This window comes from Phascolarctos cinereus, unplaced genomic scaffold (genome assembly GCF_003287225.1).
Source record: "Phascolarctos cinereus isolate Bilbo 61053 unplaced genomic scaffold, phaCin_HiC Scaffold_3;HRSCAF=262, whole genome shotgun sequence".
Classification (NCBI taxonomy): domain Eukaryota; kingdom Metazoa; phylum Chordata; class Mammalia; order Diprotodontia; family Phascolarctidae; genus Phascolarctos; species Phascolarctos cinereus.
Window position 1 is genome coordinate 124984968 of NW_027555736.1, and position 17963 is coordinate 125002930.

The following is a 17963-nucleotide window of genomic DNA, read 5'->3' on the forward strand; positions in this document are numbered from 1 at the left end:
AATGAGCTCTTTAGATGGGAGTGAGAAACTGCAATCTCACCCAAAGGGAAATTCTCTGAAGTCTCTAGGGAGACAAGCTAGAAATCAGTGATGTGTTGAGGAGCTAACTTCCCCACCACGTCCAAAGTCTTTTTTCACTCTCTACCTTTCTTTCTCTGAAGAGAATCTAGAACCAGGCTTGTACAACAGTAACTCCCTTCACCCAAAGTCCCCATTACACAAATCTCTTTTGAAAAGGAATGAAGAATGTATCTCCCCTCCAAAGCTCTTCCATCCCACCGACACAGGGTGACGTCAGCATTCTCTCCAACAATTTAGAGTTGTTCAGTCATTTAGTAGTGTCTAACTCTTCAAGACCCCATGGACCATATTGAACATGGGAACTCAAGTCTTCTTCACTCCAAACCCAGTGCTCTATCCACTGAGCTATCTAGCTGCCCCAACATTTAGGGGAGTCTCATGCAAAATACCCCAGGCTTGGCTAGAAAACCCAGCTTACATAAAGAAAACGGGGGAAAAGGATTAGTTTGGCTTAAAGGTAACTGAATATATTTCAGAATGAGGAAAATCTCTGATATAGTAATAATGACTTTTGATTTGAATGATAACGCCAAAATTTTGATCAAAGCATCCAGAAGACATTACAAAGTATTGGTGTTAAGAATTCAAGTTTTATTTTTGTTTTTGGGGTTTTTTTTGGGGGGGGGCATCCACATTTCTTTTAATATCTTCAAGCTTTTTCACCAAGTTTAGGATGTCATAATTCTAAGCTCATTACTGAGTATAAATTAAAAACACATTTATCTAGCCATGGTGATGGCAGTGGCTCACAGGATCATTGTGGGAATCAGATGAAATCATGTATTTAAAGCACTTTATACAACATAAAGTACTTCGTTAGTGGTTATCACTAGGATGAACCACTGAGTCAACTCTTTAGAGTTATCTTTAACTGGACACTCAAAGATATAGCAGACCTTGTGGTAGCACATCATAAGCAATTGTGTTCACACAGTTTTTAAAAAGTATTAACAGTTTTTCTGCCATCATTGGAGAAGAGTAGGTTTAGAAAATCACTGCTATTAGTGTTAATAAAAATAAAAAAGATCCTCTATTTCTGTTGCATAGCATATTTTTTACTATGTTGATCCTGACAATATCTCTATGAAGGAGGGGGCATGTATCAACATACTTATTTTTCATATGAGGCAACTGAGGTTCAGAAAAGTTTAAATGATTCTCCTAGGATCATAAAGTAGGTAGTAATACAGCTATTAATTCCCAGTTTTACTGATTACCTAACTCTGACTTAATTCAAAATTGCATTTGACATCTCTAAGGAGGGCTGGCCTCCAGTTGTCAAATATTTTTAATTTATATGATTCTGCCTCACCTCTAGAAGCTACTCATTCATGGAACAGCAAAAATGTCTATATCATACTTGGTCAAAGAACAGAGGTAGCTTATGCTTACAAATTAGCATTTCCCCTATCAAAAAGCACTGTCTGTGTCCCTGCAGCCCGAACTCTCTTAGAGTCTCCATTTCCTCTCTGCTCCATCCCCACCCACCCACCACTGTGGCTCTTTCCTGATTGGGTATATACTCCAACTGAAAAAAAAAAGCAAACTCATGCTTGAGAGTCACACTGACATTTGTCAGAGTGCTAGGAATGGAATGCTATACTGTTATAGCAAGGTTTTCTTTCTTTTCTAATTAAATTTTATTTTCAGATATATATTCCTTCCCTCCCACCCCCATCAAAAAAAAAACTCTTTTAGAAATATATGTAGTCAAGCAAAATAAATCCCCACTTTGGCTATGTCCAACATACATACATACATGTACACACATGTATATACACATATATGTGGGTCTTGGTCTATACTCTGAGTCTATGGTCTATCAGGAAGTGATTAACATTTCATCTTGAATCCTTTGGAATTGTGATTGATTAGTCTGTTGATCAGTTCCTAAGTCTTTCTAAGTTGTTTATAATATTGCTGTAGTTACATACATTGTTATCCTGAATCTGCTCACTTCACTCTCCATCAATTCATAGTAGTCTTCCCATGTTTCTCTGAAAACATATCCTTCATCATTTCTTATAGCACAGTAGTAACCCATAACATACATATACCATATTTAGTATCGTGCACCCTCTGCGTTTCCAATTCTTTGCCACTTCAAAGAGCTACTTTAAATATTTTTGCACATATGGGTCCTTTCCCTCTTTCTTTGAGATGGGGGTAAAGAACTAGTAGTAGTATGGTTAGGTCAAAGAGTATGCACAGAAATATAGTAATGCTTTATTTAAAAAAAAAAACTTGCCTACTTATGCCAAAAATGTCAGTGTTCACATTCAGCCCTTAAAAAGGGAAGTTAATTACTAATAAGAATTTAAATTGAGATTTCCAGAACACTTCTGACGATACTTCTGGCCTTATTTCTTAGGCCAAATCATTCATGCTGTCTTGCTAAATGCAGATGCATTTAGAAGGATTAGCGTTCAAATAGAAGAATCGCTAGTATAAAACCACACAAATATATGGGAATTTTATATGTGTGTGTGTGTGCATGTATATACACATATATGACACATCTACCTCATAGTAAATGTATTTCCTCTGTGGCCAAGTCACTTAGTAACTAGTCACTGACTTGTCATGTCTTAACTATTTTATTCAATTCTACAAACAATATTAAGCTCCTGAAGCAGTGGTGACCAGAGGATCCCCTAATTTGCTAGACTAGAGAATGCACCATCGAGTGGAGTCTATGCATTTGACCCCTTTCTGAGTCTGCTATACAGATGCCATGTATGGAGGAGAAGCAGTGTTGCCTAATGGATAGAGTGCTGGAGTTGATGTCAGAAGACTAAAGCTCAGTCTCTACCTTTGATACTAAATATTTAACTATTTGGGGCAAGATATTTGCCTTCTCTGAACCTCAAATAACTCTCTTAAAATTTATCAGAGTCCCCATGCCATAATAGTCTCTGACTATTGATGACCATCTACAAGCTTGTAGAGGGTAGGAAATCTGTCCTTGCTCTCAAGGAGTTGACCATCTAGTAGATTATTTACATGAGTAGATTAACTGTGGCAAGACATAGAATGATTAGGTTAATATGATTTTCTAAACACCTTATCTGCTATAGAAAGACAACTTAGGCACTGAGGACAATAGAGTTCAATATCAGAGTCAATAAACCTTTACTAAGTATCTACTATGTGCCAGGCACTCTACTAAGCCCTGGTAATACAAAGAAAGGCATAAAACTGCCCTTTCCCTCAAGGAGTTTACAATCTCATCACTTCCAATATTTGGTGGGAAAGCAAATCTATGGAGAGATGAAGTAAACAATGGATACTTCTTTACATGATGGTGTCTTTGTTCCCCCTGAACCTAGCATGATATCTAGAACATAGTAGGCGCTTAATAAATATTTGCTGGTTTTCAAAGATGCTATTGGTAAGAGACTTAGGGATGGCATCCCCTTGCACATACTATCTGGGTGATCCTGGGTAAATTATTTAACCTCTTAGTGCCCTTGACAATTCTTTAAAACTAGATGGCAGAATAATTGTCAATTTGCATTAGTAGAGGGAGTTTACACACCTGGAGTTTCCCACAAAAATAAAATTACAGGTCAATCAATAAATTAGTAGAACAATAAGCATTTGTTAAGGCCCTAGTTTATAAAAAAAAAAAGATCCAAAGTGAGTTATCTGCTAAGAAATACAGTGACTAAGTTGTTTAGTGGTAGTAACTATCCTGGCCCATTTATGCTTACCAGTAGGGGAACACTACAGAAAGGATACCTGACTTTCATTAAGTCATTTGATAAATTATCTCATGACATCACTGTGGAGAATATGGAGAGATGTGGACTAGTAAGCAGAGAAGAGGTTCATAGCTGTTTCCCTAATAGACTAATATCAAGGAAGGGAAGGGGAAGGAGGAAAGAGGGAAATAGGTAGGTTCTTATGCCATACACTAGGGCTCTGTTTTGGGCCCATTTTTATCGATGATTTGGGTAGATTTATAATGGAGTTCTATCAGATCTTCAGATTACATGAAGCAATAGATATAGTCAATAATTTTAGACATTACTGAGACAGACTGATTTAACTTGGTGTAAGGGAAAACTATGTAAGAATTAGAAGCATGAATATCTTGGTGGACTGTGTGAAATGCCTTAGTCCACTGGGATCTGCCCTCTGGCGGTCTTGGAAAGGTTATAGAGATGATTCTTGCTCCAAGACAAGCTGAACTAAATAATCTAGGATGTCCCTTCCGTTTCCAGCACCCTGTACTTCCTTCTCCGGGCATCCATTGTCCTGACCAGCTAAGGTCAAAGAAGGCTCACATTTCTGAAATACAGCAGGTGGCAGCACCAGATCACCAGATCACAAGTCTTTTTCTTTGCAAGGAACACAATGAAATAAAATTCCCCTCTCTGGCTGTTAGGCAGGCAGCTGATGTTTTCCTCTGCTTGATTTGAGTTCCTGGACAGTGTGTCTCTTCTTCTTCCTATTATTTTGTGACCCACAGAGAAGCAACAATACAGCATGAAAGGTCAAACAGGGAATGCTATAGAATGAAAGCAGGAAATGTTACTTCCCTAAATGATGAAGTTCTTGGTCTGTTTTAGAATGTTATCTTCTTCAAAGGAAAAGTCATTATTATGTAAGAAGTGACAAGCATTTAAATGTATTTCTGCCAAAATGAGGTGCTTCTTTGATTTTAAAGGTCTAGAGCTGGAAGCAGTCACAGAGACAATCTAGCCCAAACATTCCATTTTATGGATGAGGAAACTGACACCCAGCAAATTAAATGACTTGGCCAAAGTTACATATGTAGTAAATGATAGAGCCTGGATTCAGACATAGTTCACATGACTCTTATGTTCGATGGCAAATTTCAGTTTTCTTTCCTCTGTGCCATCAGAGTGTGTGTGTGTGTGTGTGTGTGTGTGTGTGTGTGTGTGTGTGTGTTTCAGGTTGGCCTAATGTTTGTACCATACAGAAAATTATTATTATAGTGGTAGGATTTCAATTAATGTTGAAAAGCAGCTTACCTGACCACCAGGCTACTTCGGAAATTTCATACTGAGATTTTCAACTGACAAAAAGACCTTTCCTCCCCAAATGGTGATTTTTTAGGGCATAACTTACACATCTCTAACTGCCTGCAGGATTGATACTCAATAGCTTTAAACTAAAAAGCAGTGACCCAAACAATTTGGAAACCTGAGCTTGCCCTCATTCCAAGAAAGAGAGAGCTGTTCCTGGCCATGTGAACAGCCCATTTCAAAGTCTTAACCAATCTGAGCGCATAAGAATAGATAAGATAAGTCTCAGGTTGGGCTCAGCCAACCTGATTGCAGACAATGGTTTATCAAAAAGCTGCAGCCTTTTTCTGCCCTGCAGCTTGCTGTTCAGATATGCCCTATGATTGCCAAGTCAAGTGCCAGCCTTGCCATTAACACACACACACACACACACACACACACACACACACACACACACACACACGAACATCTTTTTTTATTTTATTTTTTTCCTATCCCATGATTTGAAAGAGAGGGCAGACTGGAAAGAGCTAGGTATGTGGCAATTCCATCCTCAGCTTCCTTACTGGCTCTGACAATTTCGTGTTCCCAACTTAGCTCTTTCTAAGTCTATTTTTCAAAAGGCAGCTGTCTGTTCAGCTCTGCTGCTTACTCCCTGTGTGGCCTTAATCAAGTCACATCACTTCTCTGGGCCTCAGTTTCCTCATCTGGAAAATGAAGGGATTGGGTCAGCTGATCTCTAAGTCTCCTTTGAGCTTTAGACCGATGAAGCTGGAGAATTGGGCTCCAAAGCAGCTGTTGTACCTGTCTCCTGGAAAGTCTTCCTTTGTAAAGAGATACAAAATGTTTGCTTGCTAAACTCTCTTGACTGTACCTGTAAATCTGCCCAATAATTTATCCCAGGCCTAAATAGAGAATCGCAAAACTATAGAATCCCAGCATTAGAAGGCCTCAGTGGGGGAATTGTGAAGTAGGTCATATGAGGAAACATCACCCACTTCACAGTTCTGCCTCAGGGCAAGTCTGAATAGAACCTGAAAACATTTGTCTCTGCTGTTGCTTCCCTTTTCTTTTTTCTCTGGCCTCTCTTGATGCTTCTGATATCCCTCTCCTCTGCTCAGCTTCTTTCTGCCTACTGCTCAGACCAGGGTCTCTACCTCCAAAACTCTTCTAGCCACATCCTACACAGACACACACACACACACACACCACACACACACACACACACACACACACACTACCTGCATAGCAATTATTTCTCAAAAAAACATTCTGGAATTATGTTGATAATAATATATTCGGTGCCATCATTGATAAAGAAATAGGGAAACAATTCAGATCCTACCTTTGACACTTTCTAGCCAAGTGACCCTAGGCAAGTCACTTAAACTCCCTCAACCTCAATTTCCTCTTCTGGAAAATGGGACTAATTGAAACTACCATGAAGGATTGTTGTGAAGATCAAATGGCATACCTTATGTAAGGTGCTTTGAAAACCTTAAAATGGTATATGAATGCTAGCTATTATAGTAATAATTGGTATTGTTCACGATGTTGCTATTGTTACCCTTCCCAAGTATTCGCATTTTTTAGGTGTAATATAATTGTACATGTATGGCTTATATCAGATTGCATACCATCTTGGGGAGGGGGGAGGGAAAGAAGAGAGGGGGGAAATTTTAGAACTCAAAATCTTATAAAAGTGCATGTTGAAAATTAAAAATACTTTTTTTAAAAAAGATAAAAAAAAACCCCAAGTATTCACATTTTAACAATGCATTAAACCAACAATACTAGTAGCCCACTTAAGAACTGGGCTTTTGCAATTTGATTCAATTCAATTAAAAAATATTTGCTAAACACCAGTTAAGTACAAAGAATTCATTGGGGCAGCTTGAGATACAAAGACTGATGAGAGAGACAGAGACAGAGAGATAATGGAATGAAGGATATACAAATCACTATAAACAAGAGAAGGGAGAATTTTTAAAAGAGATCCAGGTAAAGTGCTAAGTGAATTTTGAAGGAGAGTTTGCTTTCAAGGGCTAGGGGTGAGAGTGAGGACAAAGTGGGGAGTCATTAAAGGCTTCATGGGGGAGATGGCACTCAAGTTGGTTGTTGAAGTAAGGAGAGGAATAGGCACAGATGGAGATTTGGATAAAATGGAGGTTCTGTTCCAGGAGGGGGTATGGTATCAGCAAAGATATTAGGATAGGAAAGGGCAGGATGAATAGGGGACGGAAAATAGAAGAACTATTCCATTTGGCTAAATGAAGGACTATGAAATAAACATCAGCTGGATTGGCTCCAGATTGTGGAAGGGATTGAATCCCTAATTCGTGAATTTAGGTTTAATCCAGTAAGCACGAGAGCCACCGAACTTTTAGAGTACAGTGATATAATCCTAGTGATGAGTTGGAACACAGTAAGTAGGCTTCACATACGCTCCTCAAATTCAGTTTGTCCAAACTCGAACTTATTAGTCTTCTCCCTAAACCCATTGTTCATTCCAACTGGCCTATTTCTGTCATGGATACAGCCAGCTGGGACTGCAGTCTCTAAGTCATTCTTGACTCTTCACTCCCACTCAACCACCATGTGTGCTCACTTGCCAAGTCTTGTCAATGCTACCTCCCCCTCCTCGTCTCTCACATCCCTCTCCTTCTGTCTCCTCATACCACAGCCATCTTCAGGCAGGCCTCATCCCCTTCACCTCCAATAACCTCCTGATTGGTCTGCCAGCATCCAGTCTCTCTCCTTTTCAATCTGTCCTCCAGAGCCGCCAAACTGATATTTCAAAAGCACAGATCTGACCATGTCATGTACCTGCTCCAGAACTGCCATTGTCTCCTTTTTGCCTTCAGGATAAAACACAAGTGTTTGCCATTTAAAGCCCTTCCCAGACTAGCTTCAGCCTGCTTTTTCAGGCTGCTTTATCATTCCCCCTCACTTCCTCTATGTTTTCGCCAAACTGCCCTACTACAAACAACGCTGCCTTCATGTCTTTGCACAGGCTGTTCCCTGTGCCTAGAATGTTCCCTTTCCTCGGGTCTACCTCTTGGAAGTCTATGTCCCTTCATCCCTCAGCTCAGATGCAACATGAGAGGCCTTTTCTGATTCCCTTGGTTATAAGACGATCCAATCCTGAAAATCACATTGAAATAATTCATCTGTCAGCATGTTGTATCCTCTTCCCCTATTGTCCCCTATACAATATAAGCTCCAGGAGGGCAGTAATTGTCTCATTTTTGTATTTATGTCCTAAGAATTCATTCTACAGTTTAGCTCCTCAGGGGCATGACTATTCCACAACTGGTTTCACATGCCAGATCTAGTAGAGGCTCTGGCGCCTAGAAGGCGCTAAATAAATGCTTGCCGAACTGAATTATTGAGGATGAAAGGGAATCCAGACTCAGACCCGGCTATTCTCAGTTTAAGTCCTCTTTCTATTGTGCCACATTAAGTTACTGGCATGGTGGGCATCTCTGGCAAGTCAGAGTTAGAGGGACAAGTAGCGTTTCAAACAAATCACACCACAGATAGCCATCTACTTGGCTGTAGGGTCATCTCTTACTATTAATCAGTTAATAAATATTTATTAAGCACCTACTATATGCTAGGCACTGTGCTAAGCACTGGATATAGAAAAGACAGTCCCTGCCCTATTGATACCACTCAACATTAGCCTTAAATTCACTCCACCTCTGCCATTTATTACCAGTATCATCTTGGATGAGTTGTTTTGCCTCTCTGGGCAGCAGTTCCTCACCTGTAAAATGAGAGGATTGGACAAGATCTCCTCTGGGGTTCCTTTCAGCCCTAGATATACGGTCCTATGACCTCTCTGGGGTTCCATATTCCCATCAGCAAAATGAGGAAATAACATTTGTCATTGTATCATAATTGTAAATCCTGAGGTCATTGCTTTAATTTTTTTTTCACAAATTGCAAGTTAAGGAGAATATTTGTCTGGCTATATGATCCCAAAGAGAACTCTTAGCAAAGGTGGGACTATATTGTCCTGGGGAGAAGCCTGGGGAAACTATTTTATCCATAGTAATGCTGTCAAGAGTTCTGGACTGGAGGCACCTTAGCATAGTGAAAAAAAGAACTGGACTAGAGTCCCAATGACTGGGATTCCAGTCCTACTTTTACCATTATGTGACCTTGGACCAAATCAAGACAACAGTCTCCTCATCTACTAAATTAGAGGTTGGACAGATGTTACCTGGTTGAAAAGTCATATGATTTATAGTTTCTGTTTAACCCCAGTGCCTTTCCCAAAACAAACTTTAAGATTCATCCAAAATTTAGTAGGAGTAGCCTACTATAACAGAATAAGTGTTGTTTTTGCATTTTATTGAGAAATCTCACCAGAAAGGCCAAAGGAATGAGGGTACCTTGTAGTCACCTGGTACCAGTTCCTGAGGGACAATTGCTACTTGGAATTAAGTGAATTCTATAAATCAGGGCTTGATTTATTGCTTTGTTGATTGTCTAGACTTAAGAAAATGATGGGGAAAATGTTAACAACATTAAATTTAAAAGTAGGTTTTGCATACTTTTTTTCTATACAGCTAGTTATGAAACATATACCAGCATACCTCTACCAAATCTGAGCTTTAAAATGAACTTCAAATCTAAAATTTTCTTAATTTGGGCTGAATAACTATTTGTCTGCACAGCCTCTGAAAGCAAAATGAAGGAATTTTAGAGGCCCTCTCTGCAATGGTAATTTATTCTGTAGATCAATAAAGAACTTGAAATCTCCTGGGTTCTCAATCCATGTGGTCTTTCTGGGGACAACTGGCTAATTGAACTCAATTTCTAATATTTGTCTAACCAGGCCACATTACTGATTAGAGCTAAACAGTTTTTGTGTTCTTTTAAATCTAATCATTATTTGAAACTAAACATTATATAATTATAATGCTCAAGATTGGACCTGGAGAAGAAATGATAAAAGTGCACCTTTCTCTCTTCTTTGTAAAGGTGGAGGATTGTGGTTGTGGAATATTGGTCATGGCGGATGACTGGATGGACTGATTAGATGTTTTTTTCTTTCTTTTTTTAGTCTTTGTTATCTAAGATGGCTTGCTGGGAAGGGGAGAGGAAGGATAGATTCAGAAGTAAAGGTTATATGGAAACAATAGGCATTAATAAAAGGAATATAAAGATGAAAATCTTAATGTTTGTAATTTTTTATATCTTTCAGGGATCCTTTTCACAATGTTGGTGTTTGGACCAGCCTGTGGATTCATCCTAGGCTCCTTCTGTACCAAAATTTATGTGGATGCTGTCTTCATTGACACAAGTAAGGAAAATGTCTTTCCTCTGAATTTCAAGTAGAAAGCAGTTCCATCCATCTACAGACACCTCTCCACATATGATAGTCTTTGATCTCAAATGTGATCATTTGTATATTTCAAATTTTGTATGTTTCATCTTGAACTTAAAACCAATCTTTGAAATAAGAGGATTCCCCAAGTTCAGCCATGAAGTCCTCTTCTTTTACTTTTGCTACAAAAAGTCTTTCTCTTCTTCTCATGCCTTTATGTAGGCAGCCACTGGATGCAAATCAATAATCAGTTCTGGTTTAGTGATATGACTATGTAATACGTATTCGTAGATTTACATGTTACCCAGCATTGAGGACTTGACCATTATGAGGTATAATAGTACATTTTTATTGCCTTCTTCAGCTCTTTGGGTGACTTAGAAGATACTATTTCAGATTTTTTGAAACTATTGACTTTTTTCTTTAGGGTCCTAGCATACACGGGAGGATTATTTTGGGACAGGGGGAAACCACAGTGAAGGAGCTAAATTCTTTCACATTTCTAGCTCTAGTTTCATTGCTACTACACCAAGTAAGTAATGAGTGTTTCAAAAGCTTTTCATTAGGCATTTAATAGGTAGATCTCAGGATCATTCCAACCAAAACCCTTTATCCTGGTAGTCTCAACCAAAGGTGATTTCCAGATTTAAAATTCCCTTACTCTATGGTGAATGAGTGTTTCTTCTTCTTTCATCATTAGAATCTCTGAAAAAAATGAGAGAAGCTTTTGCAGATGCTTTCTGCTAATATCAATCTATCCTGCAGAAAAGATCAATAAAGAACTCCTGGGTTCTTGATCCATCATCTTTTCAACAGGACTAAATTGACTAATTCCACCAAAAAGAAGCAAGCATGATTTTAAATCCAATCAAGTCACTCTCTGATTCATTCCATTAATCCCATGGCTATATTTATTTAGAGTTAATGATGTTCCAAATTTCTGAGTTGAAAAAAGTCATGTTCATCATTCTTTATTTATTTAAAGTTCACATATCTGTTACCAGGTGATCGAATGAGGTTGTTTTCCAATAGGTGCCCAACACATTTAACCCTATTTATAGTTAATCAGGAAGAAAAATAAATAATCAGAATTAAAGCTAATGCCTTTATTAGTGATCAAACACATACAATCAGGGTAGAAGGAGCCTTAGAGGTCATCTATAGAGTCCAAGCTTTTCCATTTACAAACAAGGCCCAAAGAAGTTAAAGCCACAAATACAGTAATACAGAATAAGAATCCAAATTCATATCCTCTGACCTCCAAGACTGCTTTCTACTGTTCCACAGGGCTTCATGGAGAAAGACTGTTTTAAATATCTAAAAATATTCACACCACCTCAAAGGGAGCAGTGGGGTAAGGGTAATGATGAGAAAAAAAAAGAGCAATAGGGAAATAAAGGACTTTCAGAGAAGAGGTCTCAAATAAAGGAAGAAACCCTTTTTGCCTGTTTAAACATAAATAATAACTCCACTGAATCAAAACCACAAAGCGGCAATGAATCCTAGAATCATAGAGCTGGAAGAGACCTTAGGTACCATCTGGTCCAACTTCATCATTTTACAGATGGAGAAACTGAGGCACAGAGTTTTTTATTTGTCAGTTTTTATTTTGTCTCTGGCCTAAAGCTACCAAACTAGTCAGAGGTGGAGCTAGGCCAGGTTTCCTGGCTCCCAGTCTTAGTTTCATTAAATTACACTGCACCACCTTTCTAGTGCCTCTGCCTGAAGAAGGAGTAGAACAAACCATTGATTCCTGTGGCAATATGTTTGCTTCTGAGATATGAATGTAGATCTGGGTTTTCAGTATTATGGGTGTGACTACAAAGGTTGGTTACCACTATCTGCCAGTAGAGGGCAAAAGAAAATAATGTATTCTCTGGTATATAGTTGTAGCATCCTTTGAGTTCCAGCAATTCATTTCTTTGTGACTCACTGCAAATTTGTTTTCTGTCTCCCAGTAAATGTTGGCTATATTTTTGTGAGTTTTCTCAACTCCTGTCCTGATGCCACCACACCCTTTGTTTTTTCCCCCAGGGGGTAGTCAACAGATATGTTTCCTATAAGATGAAAAATATGAGAGTTGTGGAGCTGTAACTGCAGAGGTTTATTTTATAACATTTCCTTAAAAACAAGGTTTGCAGAGGGTGGGGTCAGATGAGGAAGATTTGGGGAATTAGGTGCTCCTAAGTATAATCTATAAATTTTTAAGATAATTATGGATTTGCTTTGGTGATCACTTCTACAAGTATTGATACTAAATAATATAGATGGCATTGTTGTTAGAATAGACAATAATAATAATGACATCATCACCGTTATTTTCATTCTCTTGAGCTAAAAGCTATCTGGGCCTAATACATCTTCTTGAATTTGATTAGCCAGAAGGCTGCATTTCCACCACCACCCCCTTTGCCTTGGTGACCTCTCCCCTTCATCATGTCCATGCAGAATTGTAATGTGTTCAACCTGGCCTGGCACATAAGGATGCCTGAAATCGGCAGCTGGCACAAATATGGTTGACTATTTGCTGAGTAAAGAAGGTCACTGAGATCATCTCCTCCCTTTCTTCCCCTCCCAGGAGTGGCTAGTGCTGCAGAATTTGCTTTTCTTGGATGAATTAATTTAGCAATCAGGATCTTGAACTTATCTCCCTTCCTCCTCCTCTTTTTTCCCTCCCCAAAATAAGAAAATTTAGTTTTCTATTTAGGTTTGTAATCTAGTTTTTAAAAAATCTTATATCCCATAGCAAATGTATTGCCAAGCTCATTAGACAAATAGGTAAATGACCTGGAGGAAAAAAAAAAATTACCTGGAGAGTTTTCTGTATCATTCACACTCTAGTTCAATTTGATGACTAAATTCATCAATGAGAAAGCAAGGAAGCAAATGTTCCCAATTCACCTGCCATCTGCCCTTCTCACATAGACTCTCAAGTCTCCAGATTGGTTGTTTGGTTGATGGAGGTTAAATTGGATACATTGCAGTTCTTAGTTTTATTTTGCTTTTTCAAGTCCAAAAAACTGAAGCCTCCTAGTGCTAGTAGGTGAGTGAAAACATCACACAAATCCATAGAAAACAAAGCCAACTCAATTAAATTTAATAAGCATTTATTAAGTGCCCACTATGCTGTGAAGAACTAATGACAAAAATGAATGATCCATTCAGTTCAAGGAGTTTATGTTCTAGTAGGATGAACAACATACATACAGCTAGGTAAATACAAAGTAATTTCTAAGCACAGAGTTGCTAACCAACTGGAGTGGAGGATCAGAAGGAGTTTCATGTAGATCTGAGCCTTGAAGGGAGCTCGAGATTCCAAAAGGCAGAGGTGAGGATAAGAAGAATTCTTGGCAGAGAGAACAGCCTAGGCAAAGGCCTGTATGCACTCAATGGAATGCCATTTACAGGGAACAGCTAATAAGCAATTTGGGCTAGAACATGCAATGTGTGAGGTGGAGTAATGTGAAAACAGCCACAGTCTTGAAACATAAGCTACAACCAGCTTGTGAAGGTGCCAAAGGAGTTTTTATTGTATTTTCATCGTTGTTGTTGTTGTTGTTGTTCAGTTGTGTCCGACTCTTTGTGACCCCATTTGGGGCTTTCTTGGTAGAGATACTGGAGTAATTTGCCATTTTCCTTCTCCAGCTCATTTTATAGATGAGGAAACTGAGGCAAACAGGGTGAAGTGACTTGCCCAGGGTTACACAGTTAGTAAGTGTCTGAGGCTGGTTTCAAACTCAGGTCCTTCTGACTCCAGACCCAGCATTCTATCCAACTGGGCCACTAGCTGCCCTTTTATCTTATCCTAGAGGCAATAGGGGCCTCTGAAGTTTCCTGAGCAGGGGAGTGGCATGATCAGACCTATGCTAAGAATATCATTTTCACAGCTTTGTGACAGGTGCATTGGAGTGTGGCAAGATTGGAAACAGAGAAAACAATTAGGCTCTTAATTAGTCTCAGCAAGAACTAGATGGTGTCCATATGAGTAAATAGACTACAGATTCAAGAGATGTTGTAAAGACAGAATAAAAAAGATTTGGCCACTGATGACATATGGGTAGTTATTATAAGTGAAGAATCAAGGATGACTCTGAGCTTAGGAACCTTGATGACAGGAAGGGTGGGCATGCCCTCAAGAAAAATAAAGAAATTATGAGGGAGTATAGTTTAGGGGAAAAGATATTGAGGTCTGGTCTGGACATGCTAAGTGAAGAGATGATAGGGCAGTTACATGGACATGTCTACTAGGCAGTTAGCAATTCAGGACCAGAGCTCAAGAGAGAGATGAAGGTTAGTTATAGAATTGTGAGTCTTGTGTGTATTCTCCAAGAAGAAACCAAAAGATTTAGCTAACCTAAATCCAAAAGAAAACATCTGAGAGAAACCATTCTAAATCTGTAATAACTAAGAAAAGGAAGCTTCCACCTCAATAGAGACAAAAAAAAATAGATACGATGCTAAAATGGGGAAGGACATAAGCAGCAAACTTTTTCTAGAATGATAACGTAGGAAGGGGGCTCAGAGATCATCTAGCTAAGCTTCTCTCTTATGTAGATGAACAAATATGGCCCACAGGGGTGAAGTGATTTGTCCAACATTGTACAGTGTCCTCAAAACTCTTAGTGCTCATTTTAAGCTATTAAAACTTAAAATATATTAAAACTCTGCTAAGATTTTCTGGGTCATCTTGGACACATAGTTAGTGGCTGGCTATCCTGGTCCACGAAGCCAGCAACCATGTATCATCTTAACCTTGTGCTTCACTCGCTTCACAGAACAGCAAATATCTTACACACAGTGGGTGCTTAATAAATGTGCGTTGAATTGAACTAAAATCGGGACTTGACCCCAGGTCTTCTAATTCTCACTGCTCTGCCACTACTCAAAAGGCCCTCTCTCCATAAACCCTCTGGATCGCAAATGTTCCATAGAGTGGGGAAGGGGCAGAGAATAAAGATTTCTATGCCCCTTCATGATTTCTCAGTTCCTCTTGAGGGCATACCCATCCATCCAGTCATCAAGGTTCACATTCTCAGAGGCATCTTTGACTCTTCACTCGTACTCACCACCCATACATAATCAATTGCCACATCTTTTTTATTCTATCTCCGTATCTCACAAATCTTAGTCCTTCTCTCTACTCATGGGACCACCACTCTAGATCTTTATGAGACTAATAAGCATTTCTATGTAGTCAACTAGGGGCTGGGCAACATGCTAGGAGCTTTACAAATATTATCTCATTTGATGCACACAGTAACCCTGTGAGGCAGATACTGTTATCTTCCAGATTTTCGAGCTGAGAAAACTGAAACAAACAGGCTGACTTACCCAGGATTGCACTGCTAGTAATATCTGAGACTGGATTTGAATTCAGGCATTCCTGATTCCAGTCCCAGTGTTCTATCCCCTGCTCTACTTAGAGTTTGTGCTGAACACTGCAAAGTAATGATGCTATCTTCAGATTTCCAAACTTCTCTTCAGAAACAATTCAGATTTCTCCATACATGTAATAACAGAGGTATAGGTAGATGGCCAGAAAGGGCCTGCCATGAGGAAGATTTTTATTTTTGGCTCTTTTAATATTTTCTAAGTATTCACCATGAGCTAGCAACTCACAGAGAATCAATAAATGTTTATTAAGTGCCTACTATATGCCGGGCACTGGGCTAAGGAATGAGGATACAAAAAGGAACAAAACAGTTCCCATCCTCAATGAGCTTAAATGTGCAAACCAATATATACAAAGCAAGCTATATACAGGATAAATAGGAAGCAATTAATAAAGGGAAGGCATTGGAATTAAAAGGGATTAAAGAAGGCTTCCTGTAGAAGGTGGGATTTTAGTTGGGATTTAAAGGAAGCCAGGGAGGTGAGCAATTGGAACAGAAGAAAAAGAACATTCTAGGCATTGAAGACAGCCAGAGAAAATGGAAGGAGTGAAGATAAAGAAAGTCCTGTTTGTGGAACAGAGAAGAGGCCAGTGTTACTGGATGGAAGAGTACATATTGGAGGGTAAGGTATAAGAAAACTGGAAAGGCAGAAGAGGGTTAGGTTATGAAGGGCTTTAAATGCCAGACGGAGCATTTTGTCTTTGATCTTAGAGGCAATAGAAAGCCACTGGATTTGTTGAGTAGGGAGTGACGTGATCTGATCTGTTCATCAGGAAAGTCCCTTTAGTGGATGGAGGCTGGATTGGAGTGGGAAGAGACTTGAAGCAGGCATCATTGACGACTTTGGAGAAAGCAATTTCAATGGAACAATAAGATTGGGCCCCAAACTGCAAGGGGTAAGAAGAGAGTGAGAGGAGAAAAAGTGGAGATACCTATTGTAGACAGCCTTTTTGAGGAGTTTACAAAGGGCAGAAAAGATATAGGATGATATTCAGCGGGGTTGGAAGGATCAAGTGAGGTGTTTTTTTGCAGGTTAGGAAAGGCATGGGCATGTTTGTAGGCAGTAGGAAATGAGTCCATAGACAGGGAGAGATTGAAAATAAGAGGAAGAGTAGGGGTGACAGAGGGAGCAGTCTGTTGGCAGAGACAGAATGGAATGGAATCACTTGAACAAGTGGAGGGGTTAGACTTGGCAAGATCATTTCCTCATATGAAACGACAAAGAGGGGAGAAGAGGCAGTTCACAGCGAAGGGACTCAATTTCTTTCTGTAAAATATGAGGCAAAGTTCTCAACTGAGGAATAGGGGAGTGAGCGTTTAAGGAGAGAGAGGTGAAAAGGTTTGAAAGAGCTGTTACAGAAAGTGGGATAGTGAGTTGATAAGGGAGGTATAGTAAGCATATATGAGGAAAAGATAGGAAGATATAGGATCATTCCAAAGGACTCTGAAATATTGTTCCCCAGTAGTGACAATGAGTTCTCTTAGTCAGGTGGCTCCAGATAGAGCACTAGACCTGGAGGCAGAAAGACCTGAGTTCCAATCTGGCTTCAGACACTTACTAGTTTGTGATATTTGGCAAGTCACTTAACCTCTGCCTGCCTTAGTTTCTTCATCTATAAAATGGGGGTAATAATCACATTTACCTCCCAGGGTTGCTGTCAGGATAGAATGAGGTAGTACTTATAAAGTGTTTTGCACCTAAGAGTGCTCCATAAATAACTATTGTTATTGTTGTTATTCTGCATCCCAGAGCACACAAAAGGTGAGAAAATCTCTTTGTCTGAAGTAAGGAGCAAACCTACAAGTGTGGCCTCCTTTACAACATATCTTCTAGCCAGCTAATTAGCAACACTGTCTTCAGCAACTTGTAAACAACACTGACCCAACACATTCCTCTGCCAATTAAACATGAATCATTATCATTTTAAGGCAATGACATTGGCTAAGTGAGATCTTTTCTCCTCTCCATCATGAAATAGGTCATATTTTGCCACATGTCACTTTAAGCAAGGCTGGAGTCAACTCCTAGCAAGGGTGTGCTGGTAAACATTTCTAACAACTGTCTCTTCACAGGGGAAAATGCATAAATTACACACTTTTAAGCCTAATCTGCATTATGAACATTTTATCCTTTACTTGCTAAAGTCTAGAAAATCA

The 17963-nt window shown here is 39.2% G+C and overlaps 1 protein-coding gene across 3 annotated transcripts in view; it reads left to right on the forward strand.

Moving 5' to 3' along the window:
- SLCO3A1 (solute carrier organic anion transporter family member 3A1) overlaps window positions 1-17963 on the forward strand; it is a 376694-nt gene that overhangs the window by 284262 nt on the left and 74469 nt on the right. For all 3 annotated transcript variants that reach the window (XM_020964444.2, XM_020964465.2, XM_020964475.2), the window contains exon 3: window positions 10291-10389. In XM_020964444.2, coding sequence (XP_020820103.1) covers window positions 10291-10389 — 99 coding nt within the window. The remainder of the gene's footprint in view (window positions 1-10290; window positions 10390-17963) is intronic.